We start from the raw sequence: 22,692 nt of genomic DNA on the forward strand, positions 1-22,692 counted from the left end.
GTTCCCATAAGGATAACAGCTGATCTTTCAATAGAAACTCTTTAGGCCAGGAGGGAATGGCAGGATATACTTAAAGTGATGAAAGAAAATAACCTACAGCCCAGAATACTGTACCCAGCAAGGATCTCATTCAAATATGAAGGAGAAATCAAAAGCTTTACAGACAAGCAAAAGCTGAGATAATTCAGCACCACCAAACCAGCTCTCCAACAAATGCTAAAGGATCTTCTCTAGACAGCAAACACAAAAAAGGGTGTATAAACTCGAACCCAAAACAATAAAGTAAATGGCAATGGGATCATGAAGTGAAGTGAAGTGAAGTCGCTCAGTCATGTCCAACTCTTTGCGACCCCATGGACTGTAGCCTACCAGGCTCCTCCCTCCATGGGATTCTCCAGGCAAGAGTACTAGAGTGGATTGCCATTTCCTTCTCCAGGGGATCTTCCTGACCCAGGGATCGAACCCGGGTCTCCAGCATTCCAGGCAGATGCTTTAACCTCTGAGCCACCAATGGCATCATACTTATCAATAATTACCTTAAACGTAAATGGGTTGAATGCCCCAACCAAAAGACAAAGACTGGCTGAATGGATACAATAACAAGACCCCTATATATGTCGTCTACAAGAGACCCACCTCAAAACAAGGGACACATACAGACTGAAAGTGAAGGGCTGGAAAAAGTTATTCCATGCAAATAGAGACCAAAAGCAGGAGTAGCAATACTCACATCAGATAAAATAGACTTTAAAACAAAGCCTGTGAAAAGAGACAAAAAAGGACACTACATAATGATCAAAGGATCAATCCAAGAAGAAGATATAACAATTATAAATATATATGCACCCAACATAGGAGCACTGCAATATGTAAGACAAATGCTAACAAGTATGAAAGGGGAAATTAACAATAACACAATAATAGTGGGAGACTTTAATACCCCACTCACACCTATGGATAGATCAACTAAACAGAAAATAAACAAGGAAACACAAACTTTAAATGATACAATAGACCAGCTTGACCTAATTGATATCTATAGGACATTTCACCCCAAAACAATGAGTTTCACCTTTTTCTCAAGCACACACGGAAACTTCTCCAGGATAGATCAACATCCTGGGCCATAAATCTAGCCTTGGGAAATTCAAAAAAATTGAAATCATTCGAAGCATCTTTTCTGACCACAATGCAGTAAGATTAGATCTCAATTACAGGAGAAAAACTATTAAAAATTCCAACATATGGAGGCTAAACAACACACTGCTAAATAACCAACAAATCACAGAATAAATCAAAAACGAAATCAAAATATGCATAGAAATGAATGAAAATGAAAACACAACCCAAAACCTGTGGGACACTGTAAAAGCAGTGCTAAGGGGAAAGGTCATAGCAATACAGGCATACCTCAAGAAATAAGAAAAAAGTCAAATAAATAACCTAACTCTACACCTAAAGCAACTAGAAAAGGAAGAAATGAAGAACCCCAGGGTTAGTAGAAGGAAAGAAATCTTAAAAATTAGGGCAGAAATAAATGCAAAAGAAACAAAAGAGACTATAGCAAAAATCAACAAAACAAAAAGCTGGTTCTTTGAAAGGATAAATAAAGTTGACAAACCATTAGCCAGACTCATCAAGAAACAAAGGGAGAAACAAACCACTGTGCTGGTTCAAGTGTGACTTATATTTTGGTTCCATGGGGTTTCTTCCTTCTCATCCCACTCTCATTTTTTGTTCTGTGTTTTGTTCAGAAACTTTCCCAGGCCAAGTCTGTTTAGCTGGAGAAATGGTTTTGTCTGCACCTTCCTTCTAAAAATTTAACTCTGCCATGGCCCTCTCCACACCTCCTTGAAGGGTGTTTCTCTAACTGGGTTGTAATTAGAACTTGGATCTACTATTTAATTTCTCTGGCCACTTCCCAACCCCTCCCACAGTACTAGAAATCTTAGTTCTATACAAGAGCAAGAGGTGTGTATGAACCCATACTGTACTCTATGGATGGATGGATTGGCCAATAATTATGTCAGTGAATCTGAGACTTGTATTAAACACTTTAGACATTTGTAGAAGGGAATTCATAGACTTTTCACTTATATACTAAAAGTTTTTTTGTGTGTGTGCAGTTCTCATTGCAAAAATAAACATTTGTACTGAATATAAAATTTAAAAATTTTTTTTAAAAATTAGAAATGAAAATGGAGAGATCACAACAGACAACATAGAAATACAAAGGATCATGAGACCACTATCAGCAATTATATGCCAATAAAACAGACAACTTGGAAGAAATGGACAAATTCTTAGAAAAGTACAACTTTCCAAAACTAAACCAGGAAGAAACAGAAAATCTTACACACCCATCACAAGCACAGAAATCAAAACTGTAATCAGAAATCTTCCAGCAAACAAAAGCCCAGGCCCAGACGGCTTCACAACTGAATTCTACCAAAAATTTAGAGAAGAGCTAACACCTATTCTACTCAAACTCTTCCAGAAAATTGCAGAGGAAGGTAAACTTCCAAACTCATTCTATGAGGTCACCATCACCCTAATACCAAAACCAGACAAAGATGTCACAAAAAAGAAAACTACAGGCCAATATCACTGATGAACATAGATGCAAAAATCCTTAACAAAATTCTAGCAAACAGAATCCAACAACATATTAAAAAGATAATACACCATGACCAAGTGGGCTTTATCCCAGGGATGCAAGGATTCGTCAATATCCACAAATCAATCAATGAAATACATCACATTAACAAATTGAAAAATAAAAGCCATATGATTATCTCAATAGATGCAGAGAAAGCCTTTGACAAAATTCAACATCCATTTATGATAAAAACTCTCCAGAAAGCAGGAATAGAAGGAACATACCTCAACATAATAAAAGCTATGTATGACAAACTCACAGCAAACATTATCCTCAATGGTGAAAAATTGAAAGCAATACCTCTGAAGTCAGGAACAAGACAAGGGTGCCCACTTTCACCGTTACTATTCAACATAGTTTTGGCCACAGCAAGCAGAGCAGAAAAAGAAATAAAAGGAATCCAGATTGGAAAAGAAGAAGTAACACTCTCACTGTTTGCAGATGACATGATCCTCTACATAGAAAACCCTAAAGACTCCACCAGAAAATTACTAGAGCTAATCAATGAATATAGTAAAGTTGCAGGATATAAAATCAACACACAGAAATCCCTTGCATTCCTATACACTAATAATGAGAAAATAGAGAAATTAAGGAAACAATTCCATTCACCATTGCAAAGAAAAGAATAAAATACTTAGGAATATATCTACATAAAGAAACTAAAGACCTATATATAGAAAACTATAAAACAGTGGTGAAAGAAATCAAAGAGGACACTAATAGATGGAGAAATATACTGTGTTCATGGATCGGAAGAATCTATATAGTGAAAATAAGTACACTACCCAAAGCAATCTGTAGATTCAATGCAATCCGTATCAAGCTACCAATGGTATTTTTCACAGAACTAGAACAAATAATTTCACAATTTGTATGGAAATACAAAAAACCTCGAATAGCCAAAGCAATCTTGAGAAAGAAGAATGGAACTGGAGGAATCAACCTGCCTGACTTCAGGCTCTACTACAAAGCCACAGTCATCAAGACAGTATGGTACTGGCACAGAGACAGAAATATAGATCAATGGAACAAAACGGAAAGCCCAGAGGTAAATCCATGCACCTATGGACACCTTATTTTTGACAAAGGAGGCAAGAATATACAATGGAGAAAAAACAATCTCTTTAACAATTGGTGCTGGGAAAACTGGTCAACCACTTGTAAAAGAATGAAACTAGAACACTTTCTAACACCATACACAAAAATAAACTCAAAATGGATTAAAGATCTAAACGTAAGACCAGAAACTATACAACTCCTTGAGGAGAACATAGGTAAAACACTCTCCGACATAAATCACAGTGGGATCCTCTATGACCCACTTTCAAGAATATTGGAAATAACAGCAAAAATAAACAAATGGGGCCTAATTAAAAACTTCTGCACAACAAAGGAAACTATAAGCAAGGTGAAAAGACAGCCTTCAGAATGGGAGAAAATAATAGCAAATGAAGCGACTGACAAATAATTAATCTCAAAATATACAAGCAACTCCTGCAGCTCAACTCCAGAAAAATAAATGACCCAATCAAAAAATGGGCCAAAGAACTAAACAGACAATTCTCCAAAGAAGACATACAGATGGCTAACAAACACATGAAAAGATGCTCAACATCACTCATTATCAGAGAAATGCAAATCAAAACCACAATGAGGTACTATTTCACGCCAGTCAGAATGGCTGCTATCCAAAAGTCTACAAACAATAAATGCTGGAGAGGCAGTGGAGAAAAGGAAACCCTCTTACACTGTTGGTGGGAATGCAAACTAGTACAGCCACTATAGAGAACAGTGTGGACATTCCTTAAAAAACTAGAAATGTAACTGCCATATGACCCAGCAATCCCACTGCTGGGCATACACACTGAGGAAACCAGAAGTGAAAGAGACACATGTATCCCAATGTTCATCACAGCACTGTTTATAATAGCCAGGACATGGAAGCAACCTAGATGTCCATCAGCAGATGAATGGACAAGAAAGCTGTGGTACATATACACAATGGAGTATTACTCAGCCATTAAAAAGAATACATTTGAATCAGTTCTAATGAGGTGGATGAAACTGGAGCCTATTATACAGAGTGAAGTAAGCCAGAAAGAAAAACACCAAAACACCAAACACTAATGCATATATATGGAATTTAGAAAGATGGTAATGATAACCCTGTATGAGCAAAAGAGACAAAGATGTATAGAACAGTCTTTTGGACTCTGTGGGAGAGGGAGAGGGTGGGATGATTTGGGGGAATGTCATGGAAACATGTATAATATCATATAAGAAACGAATTGCCAGTCCAGGTTCGATGCATGATACAGGATGCTCGGGGCTGGTGCACTGGGAGGACCCAGAGGGATGATATGGGGAGGGAAGAGGGAGGGGGATTCAGGATGGGGAACACGTGTACACCCGTGGCAGATTCATGTTGATGTATGGCAAAACCAATACCATATTGTAAAGTAATTAGCCTCCAATTAAAATAAATAAATTTATATTAAAAAAATAAAAATAGAATAAAATTAAAATAATGAAACCAAAAAAGAGACTATGCTGTAACTGTTCCTACAACTGGAGGTAGTAGAGAGAAATGATATTTAAGTAATGGGAGAGGCAGAGATGAAACAGGTTTAGCTTTATACACAGGAATCACTGAATCATTAATCAACTACTCAGAAAAAAGACAGCAATAATAGAAACTAGTTGAAAGTACAAGGATTGATAAAGTTATACTATGCAAATAGCAACCTTAAGAGAGCTGTAAGAGTGATACTATTATTAAATCAAATAGTCTTTAAGACAAATTGTTACAAGAGTCAAAGAGTAACATTTTATAATGATGAAAAGATAAACACAGCAGTAAGACATAAAATTTTAAACATATGTTCACCTTACAATAGAGTCCCCAAAATATACGAAGTAAAACATGACAAAATTGAAGGGAACATAAGACAGTTCAACAATAATAGTTGGATATCTCAATATAATCCTTTCAATCATAGCTATAACAAAAAGAAAATACAAGATTTGAGCAATACTATAAATCAATCAGATCTACCAGACATCTATAGAACACATCCCCTCAAGCAGGAAATACATTCTATTCAATTGTACATGGGACATTCTCCAAGACAGACCACATGCTAGGCTTCAAAACATATCTTTATATATTTTAAGTCTGAAACCATACAAATTGTGTTCTCCAACCGCAGCGGAATGAAAACAGAAATCATTAACATAGGGCCATTTGAAAAATTTCCAGTTATATGGAAATTACAGCGTACACTTCTAATAACAATGGGTCAAAGAAGAACTCACAAAGGAAATCATAAAATACACTGAGATGAATGAAAATAAAAACAACATATTAAAACTTATATCATATGAAAGTAAACCACTGACAAAATGAAAAGACAACCTACTGAATGAGAGAAAATACTCACAGATGATTTGATCAATAAGGGATTAACATACAAATATATAAACAACTCGTACAGCTCAACAACAGAACAACAAACAACCTGATTAAAAAATAGGCAGAAAAACTGAACAGACATTTTTTCCAAAAGAGGCATGTAGATGGCCAATAGACACATGAAAAGAGACATATCACTAATCATTAGGCAAATGCCAATCAAAACCACAATGATTACCCTCACATCTGTCAGAATGGCTATCATCAAAAAGACCACAAAAAATTGTTGGCAAGAATGTGAAGAAAAGGGAACCCATGTGCACTGCTGCTAGAATGTAAATTGGGGCAGCCACTATGGAAAATAGTATGGAGGCTTCTCAAAAATCTAAAAATAGAACTACTATATGATCTGGCAATTTCGCTTCTGTGTATACTTCAAAAAGAAAAACCCAAAACTCTAATCCAAAAAAAATACATAAACAGCGATGTTCATAGCTGCATTATTTACAATAGCTAAAGATATGGAAACCATAAAAAAGAATGAAATTTTGCCATTTGTAACAACACAGAAGGATCTAAAAAAATAGAACTAGTGAATATAAAAAAAAAAAAGAAACAGACTCACAGAGGACAAACTAGTAGTTACCAGGGGTAGAGGGAAGGGGGAGGAACAAGATAGTGGTGGGGGATTAAGAGGGACAAACTGCTATGTATAAAATAAGCTACAAGGATATATCATCATGCAACACATGGAATATAGCCAATATTATATAACAACTATAAATGGAGTATAACCTTTAAAAATTGTGAACCACTAAATTGTACACCTGTAACTTACATAATATTGTACATCAACTATACTTCAATTTTAAAATGGGCAAAGGACTTAAGACATTTCTCCAAAGAAAACATAGAAATGGCCATCGAGTACATGAAAGATCCCCACATCACTAATTATCAGGGAAATGCAAATCAAAACCACAATGAGACATCATCTCATACCTGTTGGGAATATAACTATCAAAAAAAAAAAAGATAAATGTGTTGATGAGGATGTGGAGAATAAGGAACTCCTTGTACACTGTCAGTAGGAATGTAAAATGGTGTAACCACTATGGAAAACAGTATGGAGGTTCCTCAAAAAAATTAAAATTAGCACTATCAAAAAATAATCAACCCAATCAAAAAAGGGGTAGAAGATCTAAATAGACATTTCTACTTCTGGATATATATCCAAAAGAAAGGAAAATCAGGATCTCAAAGAGGCTCTTCCTTGGGAAGGCATTGTGTATACTTCAATGTGAAGTGTAATGCCTATTTCAATGTGAAGGCCAAATCAGTAGATGGATTTTTATGGTAAGGGAACCACAAGTGATACATGCTGTCATTGTGTATTTTTTTTAAAAATCTACATCATCAGTTTAGAGATAGTTTTATATCTATAATTTCCATTTGACTTTGTACCTGTAAAATGAAGAAGTACAAAATAGATAACCAACAAGGACCTACCATATAGCACAGGGAACTTGGCTCAATATGCTGTAATAACCTAAATGGGAAAATAATTTGAAAAATAATGGATATTTGTATGGGTATGGGTATAAGGTGTATTTACTGTACACCTGTAACTAACATCATATTAATAAACTATCCTCCAATATGAAATAAAAAATTTAAAAAATGAAGAAGTACAGCTTACCTGTCTAAATGAGGCTCCTTATGAATATCTTGTATTATGGTGATATGTATAGTTAGGAGTACAGCTTCCCAAGTGGTGCTAATGGTAAAGAACCCGCCTGCCAATGCAGGAGACATAAGAGATGCAGGTTTGATCCCAGGGTCAGGAAGATCCCCTGGAGTAGGAAATGGCAACCCACTCCAGTATTATTGCCATGACAGAGGAGCCTGGAAGGCTACAGTTCATAAGGTTGCAAAGAGTCAGACACCACTGAAGCCAACTTAGCACACACATAGTTAGGAAAGAGAAATGACATTACTGAAACCACTATTTGTGCAATATTCAGAAAAGCAATTGTGACTTACATATTATTAGCTTAAAATCCATGATTCATATAGCTCTTGTGTAAAAAATATTTCTTCCAGCTTGAAAAAAACGAAGATGTTAAGGACTTGGGACTCTAATTTCTGTTCAATTGATCTATATCTCTATCCTTAAGCCATGCCATAGCGTCGTGATCACGATGGCTTTGTGGAACTCTACCCTACTACTCCCAGTTTCTGGAGGATCCTGGTTTCTCTGAAGAACTACAGGTGCCAGTTCAAGAGTATATGTTCCTTGTATGTCTAGGGAACCAGCTGCTCTATCAGAGCCTGAGCCTGTGGTGATGCAGAGCATGATGTTGGATTTGTGTACTTTTTAAGATACCATTAACTTCAGATTTTCTCGTCGTGAGCCTTTAAATGGGATTTATTATCATCAACAATTGAGATGAGCAAAGTCTAGCTACTTATTAAGGAATTAGAAGAGTAGGCCAAGGTCATCAAAGCAGTGAGCTCCTAAAATAGTCATCTGTTTCTGTGAAGCCTCACTCAAAATCACAAACTTAACAAGGATTCTCTGATGCTCAGTGAATGTGGCCAGCAACACTGCACTCCTGCTGGGAGTGCCTCTTTGTAAGGTGTGCCACAACCAAACAGTCAATAAGCTGGGCCGCTTCCCCTGGGTGTGGCTCTATGACAGTGCCAATGGCATTCAGAGAAAATTGGGGCACTCATAAGAAGCTTTATTTGGCAAAAGAAAAAGCGGGTCCCCTTGTGAGATGACTGCACACAGAATGAAAAAGGGAGAGATGAGGGAAGAGGGTGTGAAAGGAGGGGAGAGGGAGGGGTAAAATTCTGAAACCAACAAGGTGAACCCTGAAAGTGTTACACCAAGTGAAAGAAGCCAAACGTAAGTCTACCCATTATATGACTCCACTGACATGTCCCAGAACAAGGAAATGCAGGGAGACAGGAAGGAGACTGGTGGTTGCCAGGGGTCTAGGGGAGGGGAAGAATCAAGGAATCAGGGGGCACTAAGGGAAGGGAACAAGATTTCTTCTAAGGTGATAAAATGCTCTAAAATTGGGTATAGTGATAGATGCACAACTGTGTGAATACACCAGAAAACACCAAATTGTATGTTTTAAACAGGTGAGTTGTATGGTATGGGAATTATCTCTAAATAAAGCTTTAAAAAATATTCCAGGAGCTTCCCCTTGTACTTATAGTAAAGTGGTCACCATACCTGATAATACCCTAAATGATCCAGCCCCTGCCAACTGCTCCTCCTCTTCTCCAACACTGTCCATACTCTAGCCACACAGGCCACCTTCTAGGCCCCAGATTCAGTGAAGTTCTTTGCTGCCTCGCAGCTCTCAGACCTGATCCCTTGGCCTTGAAGGCTGTTTCTTGCTCCTGCATATCACCCTTCCTGCAAGACACCTCTACTGCTTAATCTAAAGTCGTCACCCCTATTTTGGGCCTTCCCTGTCCCATCACCCTATTGCATCTGCTCCAGTGCACTCCACAACACTGGAGTGCACTGGATAATATAACATCACATCTGAAATTGTTATATGTGCTGTGTCCTTCTGGAGAAAAGAGCTCCCTGAGGGCAACGACCTGGTCCACGTGGCATGCCCAGCTCCTGGGGAAGTACCTGGCAACAAGCAAGCACCCAGTAAACATTGTTCAATATTGATGAATGGATGTCACATAGAAATACCCTGACCGAGGTGTCAGGGACTCTTTCAATAAAAAATATACAATGGAAAAAGGAGAAATGTTCTCCAACTGGAAAAACAACTAAGCCAAGGAGAGATGGATGAGCCTACCTCTCTGAAATCTCAGTCACATGAGAAGCAAGCTAAGATAGAAAAAAAGGACAGCAGATTGACCTGGTCTTAAAGGATGCCATTCCACCAAAGACACATGTTCTGGTGGTCCTATGGGTCCCAGACACACTGGTTAATGGGTGCTGATGAAGATCAGATGGGCTGGCACACAACTGAGAAAGGGACAGAAATATTAAAAAAAAGTCCTCCATCAGGAAATTAACAAACTTACAAATTGGGTGTGTGTTTACATGTACTATCCTTGTTTTGTTGTTTGGTCACGTTTGGTTTTGGAGATGTTAAACGATTTCATTAAAACCATCACTGTTATTAACTATATTGATTTTCCTGGGAATCTAAAAGGCCACCTGCATGTATAAGACTATGGAAATGCTCAGGAAAGGCCTGAGAATGCTCAAGGCTCTCACCTCACACCATACACAAAACTACAAATCTCTTAGAAGTTCGTTTTTATGTATATGGCCCATTTTGAGTTAATTTTTGTATAAGGTGTGAGGCAGCGGTCCAAATTCACTTTTTGTATGTGGATATCCAATTGTCCCAACACCATTTATTGAAGAGACCATTCCTTCCCCCACTGAACAGTCTCAGCACCTTGGTCAAAATTCAACTGGCCACAGATATAATAGTTCATCTCTAGACTCTCAATTCTATTCCATTGAGTTATGTCTACCTTTGTGATTAATATCAGACTATTTTGATTACTGCAGCTTTGTAGTAACCTCTGAAATTTGGAAGTGTGAGTCCTCCAACATCTTTTTCAAGACAGTTTTGACTACCCTGGGTTTCTTGAATTTGCATATGAATTTTAGGATCAGCCTATTTCTGCAAAAATTCTATCTGGAGGTTAGACGGGAATTATGTTGACTGTTGATCAGTTTAAGTAGGTGTACATTGGTCATATATGCTTGACTCTTACACCAGAGGCCCAGCCACAGTAAGTCCATCCAATAAAATCAAATAACAATAATAATGGCTGACACTGAGCACTCACCTTGTATCAAGCCCTCTGCTAAATGCTTCACAGGGGCCATCTCATTGAACTCTTACAATTATTACTAATTTATTATTATTATTAACCTCATGCAACAGATGAGGAAATGGAGGTGCAAGAAAGTCAGATAACTCACTCAAGGTAATAGTTGATAAGTGACAGAGGCAGAGTTCAGACACACATAGTCTAATTCCTGAGTCCCTGCCTTTCTGAATCCTGAATATACAAAGAAACCTTTCATACTCATTAGAAAAAAAAAGACAAGCAACCTGGCAGAAAAATGGGGGAAGGATAAGAACAGACAATTCAAAGAGGAAAATGCAAATAGCCAAAAAATAGGATCTCTTTTGTCCATCATACTGGTAAAATGTTTTTAATTGGTAAAATCTGGTGATGATGAAGGTCTGGGGAAAAAGGTACTCATAACAGTATCAGTGGGAGTATGTGATGGCACAATCATTTTGGAAACAATTTGTCAGCATCTATTAAAGTATAAAATACATATACCCTTTGGCTTTGTAGTTTCATTATACTTGAGAACAAAGGAAACAGACAAGAATGCTCACTTAAGTCCCATGTGTAACCGTGCAAAATAAAACCAAACCACATGTCTGCCAGTAAGAAGTGGCATCACTGGCCATGGCTGAAGCCATACCACTGGAATGCCAGTTTCATGAAGCAAACGTTTGTGTATGAGATATAAAATGTAGTATGCTGAATGGTGGCTCTCAAAATATATAGCCAAGTACTAATCTTATGAATGTGACTTTACTTGGGGGAAAAAAAGGGTCTTTGCAGATGTAATTAAGTAAAAATCATGGGATGAGATCATTTGAGATTATCCAGGTAGATTCTAAACTCAACAAAAAGTATCCTTATAAAAGACTGAGGGGAATACACATACATGAAGGAGAAGGGCAAGTGAAGATGAAGACAGAGATAGGAGCCACACAGCTGCAAGCTGAAGACCACCTGGAGCCACCAGAAGCTAGGTTAGGCAAGGAAGCATTCTTCGCCTGGAGCCTTCAAAGAGGAGTATGTTCTGCCAACACCGTGATTTTGGATTTCTGGCCTCCAGAACTGGGAATGAACAAATTTCTGTGGTTTTAAGTAACCCAGTCTGTGGTACTTTGTTACAACATCCTGTAACAAAGGAAACTACCATAGAGAGCTATATTTACTCAGGTCTTCAATACATATTAATTTTTTAAGTTGTGAAATATATACATATAACTGAAATGAAGAAGCCATACACATGTTATATAAAACATAAAACACTGAACTACCTATATGTATAGATGTTCATAACAGCAGAGAAAACTAATTGGGACCAGCATATCCCAAATTGGCTTAGGCAATTCCCTCTGGAGAATGACAGCAGGTGTTACAGGATGAGGAGGGACCAAAGCAATATCAGCTTTACTTTCTAAGTATTCATGCATGTTTAAAAGAGTGGTTTACAGAATTGAAAGAGACACGTGTACCCCAATGTTCATTGCAGCACTATTTACAATAGCCAGGACATGGAAGCAACCTAGATGTCCACTGGCAGACGAATGGATAAGAAAGCTGTGATACATATACACAATGGAGTATTACTCAGCTATTAAAAAGAATGCATTTGAATCAGTCCTAATGAGGTGGATGAAACTGGAGCCTATTATACAGAGCAAAGTAAGTCAGAAAGAAAACCACCAATACAGTATATTAATGCATATATATGGAATTTAGAAAGATGGTAACGATGACCCTATATGTGAGACAGCAAAAGAGACACAGATGTAAAGAACAGATTTTGAACTCTGTGGGAGAAGGCGAGGGTGGGATGATTTGAGAGAATAGCATTGAAACATGTATATTATCATATGTGAAGTAGATCACCAGTCCAGGTTCGATGCATGAGACCAGGTGCTCAGGGCAGGTGCACTGGGATGGGATGGGATGGGGAGGAAGGTGGGAGGGAGTGTCAGGATGGGGAACACGTGTACACCCATGGCTAATTCATATGAATGTATGGCAAAAACCACCACAATATTGTAAAGTAATTAGCCTCCAATTAAGATAAATTTTAAAAAAAGAAAAGTAAAAAAAAAAAAGGATGGTTAACCTTGAGAGAAAAATTTAAATTTAAAAAAATTTAAAGAGAAACTGATGATAAAGCTTAGCATTTGAGAGGTTACATACAGAAACCACATAAAGAATAGTCATTATAAAAAGATCTAAAAAGAGAAACAAATCCCTTATTCACTTCAAGGTATCTTTTCCTGAGCTAGAAAAAGCTAGTCCTTGGAGGTCACTGCTGGGGTGTCACACCAGCAAGGGCTATGACTTGAGTCAGAGAAAATCCTGGACCAGTTATTTCACATTTTTGGTATTCTCCACAAAGGAAACAAAAGATTTTAAATATCCAGATTTTCCTTTAAATAATTCAAATTATAATAACCATGTTATATCTGATTAATCTATAGCCAGACATCTTGGAATGTGAAGTCAAGTGGGCCTTAGAAAGCATCACTATGAACAAAGCTAGTGGAGGTGATGGAATTCCAGTTGAGCTGTTTCAAATCCTGAAAGATGATGCTATGAAAGTGCTGCACTCAATATGCCAGAAAATTTGGAAAATTCAGCAGTGGCCACAGGACTGGAAAAGGTCAGTTTTCATTCCAATTCCAAAGAAAGGCAATGCCAAAGAATGCTCAAACTACCACACAATTGCACTCATCTCACATGCTAGTAAAGTAATGCCCCAAATTCTCCAAGCCAGGCTGCAGCAATATGTGAACCATGAACTCCCTGATGTTCAAGCTGGTTTTAGAAAAGGCAGAGGAACCAGAGATCAAATTGCCAACATCCGCTGGATCATCGAAAAAGCAAGAGAGTTCCAGAAAAACATCTATTTCTGCTTTATTGACTATGCCAAAGCCTTTGACTGTGTGGATCACAATAAACTGTGGAAAATTCTGAAAGAGATGGGAATACCAGACCACCTAACCTGCCTCTTAGAAATCTGTATGCAGGTCAGGAAGCAACAGTCAGAACTGGACATGGAACAACAGACTGGTTCCAAATAGGAAAAGGAGTACGTCAGGGCTGTATATTGTCACCCTGCTTATTTAACTTATATGCAGAGTACATCATGAGAAACGCTGGACTGGAAGAAACACAAGCTGGAATCAAGATTTCCGGGAGAAATATCAATAACCTCAGATATGGAGATGACACCACTCATGGCAGAAAGTGAAGAGGAGCTAAAAAAACTCTTGATGAAAGTGAAAGAGGAGAGCGAAAAAGTTGGCTTAAAGCTCAACATTCAAAAAATGAAGATCATGGCATCCGGTCCCATCACTTCATGGGAAATAGATGGGGAAACAGTGGAAACAGTGTCAGACTTTATTTTTCTGGGCTCCAAAATCACTGCAGATGTTGACTGCAGCCATGAAATTAAAAGACGCTTACTCCTTGGAAGAAAAGTTATGACCAACCTAGATAGTATATTCAAAAGCAGAGACATTACTTTGCCGACTAAGGTCCGTCTAATCAAGGCTATGGTTTTTCCTGTGGTCATGTATGGATGTGAGAGTTGGACTGTGAAGAAGGTTGAGCGCCGAAGCATTGATGCTTTTGAACTGTGGTGAAGGAGGAGACTCTTGAGAGTCCCTTGGACTGCAAGGAGATCCAACCAGTGCATTCTGAAGGAGATCAACCCGGGGATTTCTTTGGAAGGAATGATGCTAAAGCTGAAACTCCAGTACTTTGGCCACCTGATGCGAAGAGTTGACTCATTGGAAAAGACTCTGATGCTGGGAGGGATTGGGGGCAGGAGGAGAAGGGGACGACCAAGGATGAGATGGCTGGATGGCATCATGGACTCGATGGACGTTGAGTCTGAGTGAACTCCGGGAGATGGTGATGGACAGGGAGGCCTGGCGTGCTGCGATTCATGGGGTCACAAAGAGTCGGACACGACTGAGCAACTGAACTGAACTGATCTGATTAAGTGAAACAGGCCATCTACTGTTTTCCTTGAATGTGTATTCTAAATGGGTAGTGCATATTAAGCACTGTTATATGCATTTAATAGTCTGATTTACTACTTACGCTTTACTGAAGAAGTCCCTTCCACTGCATCCTCCAGACGGAAACCACCAGTGTCCCCAGATCCTGAAAATTAAAAAGAAAAAAAAGATTTTAAAATGTAACTCTTTTGGAAAGAAATAAAATAATATAAATATACTCTTATAACTGTCACTTCCCTTTAGACAGTGTTATGAAGACAATTCCACAAAAGGAAATCAGTTGAAGCCACCCAAAGATACACTGAATTGATATCCCTCAACAAGCAATCTATTGATTCCAAAACAACAGCAATAAAAAAAAAAAACAGTCCTCAGTCCACTAGAAGACTGAAGGTTCAAGTGTATGAAAAATGAAGTATTTAATATAATCTTATAGAAAAAACTTCATAGTATGACTTTTGATAATGAGCCAAATTCTTTCACCCCATCCCAACTCTCATACAAAGGCTACTCTGCATTTTGGCAACCCAGGACATGCTCCCCCCCACCAACCCCAGCACCTACACCTAGGCTAGTATCTGACACATAACTAAAAAGGCTATGCAGAAGAGTTTTTCACAATTTATCCTCAGAAGTGGACCCATCTACCCAACCCTGATTGCTACTGAACTTGACAGCTTTCCTTCCCTCTAGGTAGGCATGTAGTTTCCCACAGGGTATATACATTAAGTCTCAAGCAAACCACTTTGCATGTATACTGAAGTAAATGGACAGTAGATAACAGAAGCCAGGTTTCTCACTGCTGGAGAGGGAGGTTACAGACGAGAGAATTAGAAAGAGATTCATATGACAGTTGACTAGAATTGGAGACATCAGTATGAATAATGTTTAGCTATATATATATATATATATGTGTGGTTACATATAGAAATATTCAAACATGTGCATACACATGGGGTTAGTATTCAGATATACATCTCCTTGCTCTGTCAGATGAAAAGGCTTAGAAGCAACAACACCCAAGTAGCAATGAACACACCTGGCACCCAGATTTTGGTTTCTAAATACAATTCTCCAATAAAAGGAACCAGACCTCCTTGGAGACACAGCTGATTCTAGAATTGGGACAGGAAATATCTAGATGAGATCTGAGCTTCTTACAGTGCTAGGAAGTATTTTTAAAAATATTTGATATTGGTGGATATATGTCAAAGGGACACAGAACTGACAGAAAAGAGTTCTCAATTGCTAAAGCTGGAAAAATTTAAAGTAGCAAAATAAAGTGGTACTGGATTATGACCCTATGTATAAAATAAATATTCATGACTCTATGCTGATATAAATGACTGAGCAAAAACATAAAAACAGAAGAATTCAAATTAATTTATGTAGACATTTCTCCTCTCCATAAGTGCTGACTCCCTTCCAACATTATAGTATAAAGGGTGGGGAAGAGAAAAGAAACCTTACAGTGGAGAAACTGACATATACACTACATCAGCCAGGTGATCAAGATTAAGATTAAGAGTGATGAGTTATACTATATTCCCTGCCTTTTTTTTTTTTTTTTGGTCTTGCTGTACAGCATGTGGAGTCTTAGTTCCCTGACCAGGGATGGAACCCGTGCCCCCTGTAGTGGAAGTACAAAGTCTTAACCACTGGACCACCAGAAGTCCCAATACTATATTCCCTTGATACGATGAGAAGGGCACTAAACCTCTGTGGTCTTCTTCAAGGAAGGATAACTCCATAACCCCAGTATAATCACAAGGAAAGGAGCAGAAGAACTCCAACTGAGGCGCATCCTACAAAATACTTGACTATTCAAGTGAAATGCTGGGCTGGATGAAGCACATGCTGGAATCAAGATTGCCAGGAGAAATATCAATAACCTCAGGTATGTAGATGACACCACCCTCATGGCAGAAAGAGAAGAGGAGCTAAAGAACCTCTTGATAATAGTGAAAGAGGAGAGTGAAAAAGCTGGCTTAAAACTCAACATTCAAAAAACCAAGATCATGGCATCCAGTCCCATTATTTCATGGCAAATAGATGGGGAAACAATGGAAACACTGACAGACTTTATTTTCTTGGGCTCTAAAATCACTGCAGGTAGTGACTGCAGCCATGAAATTAAGAGACGCTTGTTCCTTGGAAGAGAAGTTATGACCAACCTACATGGCATATTAAAAAGCAGAGACGTGACTTTGCCGACAAAGGTCCTTTTAGTCAAAGCTATGGTTTTTCCAGTAGTCATGTATGGATGTGACAGTTGGAGTAGAAAGCTGAGCAGTGAAGAATTGATGCTTTTGAACTATGGTGTTGGAGAAGACTCTTGAGAGTCCATTGGACTGCAAGGAGATCAAACCAGCCAATCCTAAAGGAAATCGGTTCAGAATATGTTCACTGGAAGGACTGATGCTGAAAGTGAAACTCTAATACTTTGGCCATATGATGAGAAGAACTGACTCATTGGAAAAGACCCTAATGCTGGGAAAAATTGAAGGCGGGAAGAGAAGGGGACGACAGAGGATGAGATGGTTGGATGGCATCCCCAACTCAACGGACATGAGTGTGAGCAAGCTCCGGGAGTTGGTGATGGACAGGGAAGCCTGGTGTGCTGTAGTCCATGGGGTCACAAAGAGTTGGACATGACTGAGCAACTGAACTGAACTGAATACTCCTCAAAACTTTCAAGGCTGTCAAAAACTAAGTTTGAGAAACTGGCACAGCTTGAAGAGCCAAAGGAGATGTAATGATGGAAATTCACGTGGTACCCTGGATCAGATCCTAGGACAGAAAAAGGACTTTAAGTAAAAAACTAAGAAAATCTGAATATGAACTTTAATAACAGTGTATCACTGTTGGATCATTAATTGTGATATATGTACTGTACTGATATAAAATGTTAATAACAATAATCTAGGTGTAGAGCACATGGGAACTCTTCGTATTAGCTTTGCACTGTAAATCTAAAACTGTTCTTAAAAATTTATTTTTAAATATCTATTTCCTATAGCAAAAAAATTAAGGTAACCACTAAAAAAAGAGATATAGGATGTATAACCTCTAACTCATTCAAGAATGAAAAGAAAAGTCAATATCAACAACTAAAATTCAACAAAAGTCACCAAATGGAAAAAACAAAAATACATTAAATACAAAAGATGGACTTTCCATATTGTCTAACACAAGAATATGTATAACTATGCTAATAAAAAGTGAGTGTAAAAAAAAAAGTGAGTGTAAATAGAGCAAATTTCCTATTGAAAGGTTGTTGCCATGAGCCATGAATGATACCGGGATTCTTGGCCTCTGGAGAAGAAGAATTTAATCTGGGACTTGATCCCTCAGAGCTTTTGTGTAGTAAAGTTTCATTAAAGTATAAAAGAAATAGAGAAAGCTTTTGACATAGACATCAGAAGGGGGCAGAAAGGATACCCCCTTACTAGTTTTTAGTAAGGAGTTATGTACCTATTAGCAAATTAGCTGCAGGCCACTGTTGACCCACCTCCACTGGAGAAACCTGGACACTCACAGGCAAGTCTGGCTCAGTCTTTTGTGGGGACTGCTCTTTTCTCCCAGCTCCTGGTTACACAAGGTCTTGTTTGTGCCCTCCAAGAACCTGCTTTCTCAGTCCTGTGGAAGTTCTGTTATCAAATCACACTGGCCTCCAAAGTCAAATTCCCAGGGGTTCACAGTCCTTTGCTGGATCCCCAGTAGAATGGCAAACCATTTCAGTATTCTTGCCTTGAGAACCCCACGAACAGGATGAAAAGGCAAAAAGATAGGACACTGAAAGATGAACTCCCCAGGTTGGTAGGTGCCCAATATGGCACTGGAGAAGAGTGGAGAAATAAGTCCAGAAAGAAAGAAGAGACGGAGCCAAAGTGAAAACAACACCCAGTTGAGGATGTGACCGGTAATGGAAGTAAAGTCTGATGCTGTAAAGAACAGTATTGCATAGGAACCTGGAATGTCAGGTCCATGAATCAAGGCAAATTGGAAGTGGTCAAACAGGAGATGGCAAGAGTGAACATCGACATTTTAGGAATCAGTGAACTAAAATGGACCAGAATGGGTAAATTTAATTCAGATAATCATTATACCTACTATTGTGGGCAAGAATCCCTTAGAGGGAATGGCATAGCCCTCATAGTGAACAAAAGTCCAAAATGCAGTACTTGGGGGCAATCTCAAAAAAATGACAGAATGATCTCTGTTTCTTTCCAAGGCAAACCATTCAATATCACAGTAATCCAAGTCTATGGCCCAAGCAATAATGCTGAAGAAGCTGATGTTGAATGGTTCTATGATGTCCTACAAGACCTTCTAGAACTAACACCAAAAAAAGATGTCCTTTCTATCACAGGGGACTATAATGCAAAAGTAGGAAGTCAAGAAACACCTGGAGCAATAGGCAAGTTTGGCCTTGGAGTACAAAAAGAAGCAGGGCAAAGGCTAACAGAGTTTTGCCAATAGAATGCACTGTTCATAGCAAACATGCTCTTCCAACAACACAAGAGATGATTATACACATAGACATCACCAGATGGTCAATACCAAAATCAGATTGATTATATTCTTTACAGCCAAAGATGGAGAAGCTCTATACAGTCAGCAAAAACAAGACCAGGAGTGGACCATGGCTCAGATCATGAACTCCTTATTGCCAAACTCAGACTTAAATTGAAGAAAGTGGGGGAAAGCACTAGACCATTCAAGTATGACCTAAATCAAATCCCTTACCTTTATACAGTGGAAGTGACAGATTCAAGGGACTAGATCTGATAGAGTACCTGATGAACTATGGACAGAGGTTCGTGACACTGTACAGGAGGCAGTGATCAAGACCATCTCCAAGAAAAACAAATGCAAAAAGGCAAAATGGTTGTCTGAGGAGGCCTTACAAATAGCTGAGAAAAGAAGAGAAGCAAAAGGCAAAGGAGAAAAGGAAAGATATACCCATTTGAATGCGAGTTCTAAAGAATAGCAAGGAGAGAGAAGAAACCCTTCCTCAGTGATCAATGCCAAGAAATAGAGGAAAACAGTAGAATGGGAAAGACTAGAGATCTCTTCAAGAAAATTAGAGATACCAAGGGAACATTTCATGCAAAGATGGGCTCAATGAAGGACAGAAATGGTATGGACCTAACAGAAGCAGAAGATATTAAGACAAGGTGGCAAGAATACACAGAAGAACTATACAAAAAAGATCTTCATGACCCAGATAACCACAATGGTATCTGAGCCAGACATTCTGGAGTCTGAAGTCAAGTGGGCCTTGGGAAGCATCATTAAGAACAAAGCTAGTGGAGGTGATAGAATTCCAGCTGAGCTATCTCAAATCCTAAATGATGATGCAGTGAAAATGCTGCACTCAAGATGCCAGAAAATTTGGAAAATTCAGCAGTGGCTACAGCACTGGAAAAGGTCAGTTTTCACTCCAACCTCAAAAAAAGGCAATGCCAAAGAATGTTCAAACTACTGCACAACTGCACTCATCTCACATGCTAACAAATACTCAAAATTCTCCAAGCAAGACTTCTACAGTATATGAAGAACTTCCAGATGTTCAAGCTGGATTTAGAAAAGCCAGAGGAACCAGAGATCAAATCGCCAACATCCATTGGATCATTGAAAAAGCAAGAGAGTTCCAGAAAAACATCTATTTCTGCTTTATTGACTATGCCAAAGCCTTTCACTGTGTGGATCACAACCAAATGTGGAAAATACTTCAAGAGATGGGAATACCAGACCACCTTTCCTGCATCCTGAGAAATGTGTATGCAGGTTAAGAAGCAATAGTTAGAACTGGACATGGAACAATGGACTGATTCCAAATCAGGAAAAGAGTATGTCAAGGCTGGATATTGTCACCCTGCTTATTTAACTTATATGCAGAGCACATCATGAGAAATGCTGAGCTGGAGGAAGCACAAGCTGGAATCAAGATTTCCAGGAGAAATATCAATAACCTCAGGTATGTAGATGATACCACCTTCATGGCAGAAAGAGAAGAGGAACTAAAGAACCTCTTGATAATAGTGAAAGAGGAGAGTGAAAAAGCTGGCTTAAAACTCAACATTCAAGAAACCAAGATCATGGCATCTGGTCCCATCACTTCATGGCAAATAGATAGGGAAACAATAGAAACACTGTCAGACTTTATTTTCTTGAGCTCCAAAATCACTGCAGATGGTGACTGCACCCATAAAATTAAAAGAGGCTTGTTCCTTGGAAGAGAAGCTATTACTAACCTAGAGAGCATATTTAAAAGTAGAGACATTACTTTGCTGACAAATGTCCTTCTCATCAAAGCTATGGTTTTTCCATTAGTCATGTATGGATGTAAGTGTTGGACCATAAAGAAAGCTGAGTGGTAAAGAACTGATACTTTTGAACTATGGTGTTGGAGATGACTCTTGAGAGTCCATTGGACTGCAAGGAGATCAAACCAGTCAACCCTAAAGGAAATCAGTTCAGAATATATTCATGGGAAGGACTGATGCTGAAGCTCCAATATTCTGGCCATGTGATGCAAAGAACTGACTCATTGGAAAAGACCCTGATGCTGAGAAAGATTGAAGGCAGGAAGAGAAGGGGATGACAGAGGATGAGACGGTTGGATGGCATCACCGACTCAATGGACATGAGTTTAAGCAAGCTCCGGAAGTTGGTGATGGGTAGGGAAGCCTGGCATGCTACAGTCCATGGGGTCACAAAGAGTTGGACATGACTGAGTTACTGAACTGAACTGATATAACAAGTAAGTGCTAACAGGAAGAAAAAAAATATTGATATAAGGCAAGATAAAATTTAAGACCTAAACCTCTAAAGAGGAAAAGTGACATATTTTATGGGTTTAAATCATATAATCCACCAATAAAAGGCATGCACTTAATAACCCAGCTTCTAATATTCTAAAGTAGACTTTCAATTCTTCCTTTGATGAAATAATCGGTATCAGATTAGCCTTCCCATCATAAATAACCATAAAATGAACAAAACATGAGGCAACAGCTTTCAGCATTGAACAAGTATTGAGAGACTACAGTCCCTGAGATCAGGGAAATTATGATAGCTAAATTCAACAGGTATTCCTGGACTGGATCCTGAACCTATAAGTATAATCAGTGGGACAGTGAGTGAAATTTGAATGAGATCTGTGGACCAGATGGTAATACTGGCTCATTGTCAATTTCCTGATCTTGATGGATGTACTATAGTCATAGAGGACGGTTGTCCTCATTTTTAGGAAATGTATACAGAAATATCAAGAGATAATGGGTATCATATTTGGGACTGATTCTGAAATTATTCAGAAGAAAAGCATTTGAAGATAAATACATACACCAGAGCAAATGTGCTGTAACTGGGAAATCTAGGTGAATAGTAAATGGGAATTCCTTGTATTAGATAATATTGGAACAATTGGTGAAACTTGAATGGAATCTGAGGATTAGGTAGTATTAATGGATCTGCATTCATTTTCTGATTCAGATGGTTACATTGATGATATGCAAAAGGATGTTTGTAGGAAAGGCACTCTGAAGTATATTGTGAGAGGAAGGATCATAGGGTATGGTAATATCTTCTCAACTTATTAGGGGGAAAAAAGAAGGTCCCTGCACTGTACTTGCAAGTTTCCTGCAGGTCTGTAATTCTTAAAACATTTAGACAATTAAAATAATTTAAATATGCATATTTCTCAATTCAACAATTGTACTTTTAGGTACATGTTACAGAAA

At 38.4% G+C, this 22,692-nt stretch overlaps 1 protein-coding gene across 2 annotated transcripts in view; it reads right to left on the reverse strand.

Moving 5' to 3' along the window:
• CD99L2 (CD99 molecule like 2) overlaps window positions 1-22,692 on the reverse strand; it is a 125,393-nt gene that overhangs the window by 26,451 nt on the left and 76,250 nt on the right. For both annotated transcript variants that reach the window (XM_040265433.1, XM_040265432.1), the window contains exon 2: window positions 15,024-15,086. In XM_040265433.1, coding sequence (XP_040121367.1) covers window positions 15,024-15,086 — 63 coding nt within the window. The remainder of the gene's footprint in view (window positions 1-15,023; window positions 15,087-22,692) is intronic.

This window comes from Oryx dammah, unplaced genomic scaffold, assembly GCF_014754425.2.
Source record: "Oryx dammah isolate SB20612 unplaced genomic scaffold, SCBI_Odam_1.1 HiC_scaffold_23, whole genome shotgun sequence".
Classification (NCBI taxonomy): domain Eukaryota; kingdom Metazoa; phylum Chordata; class Mammalia; order Artiodactyla; family Bovidae; genus Oryx; species Oryx dammah.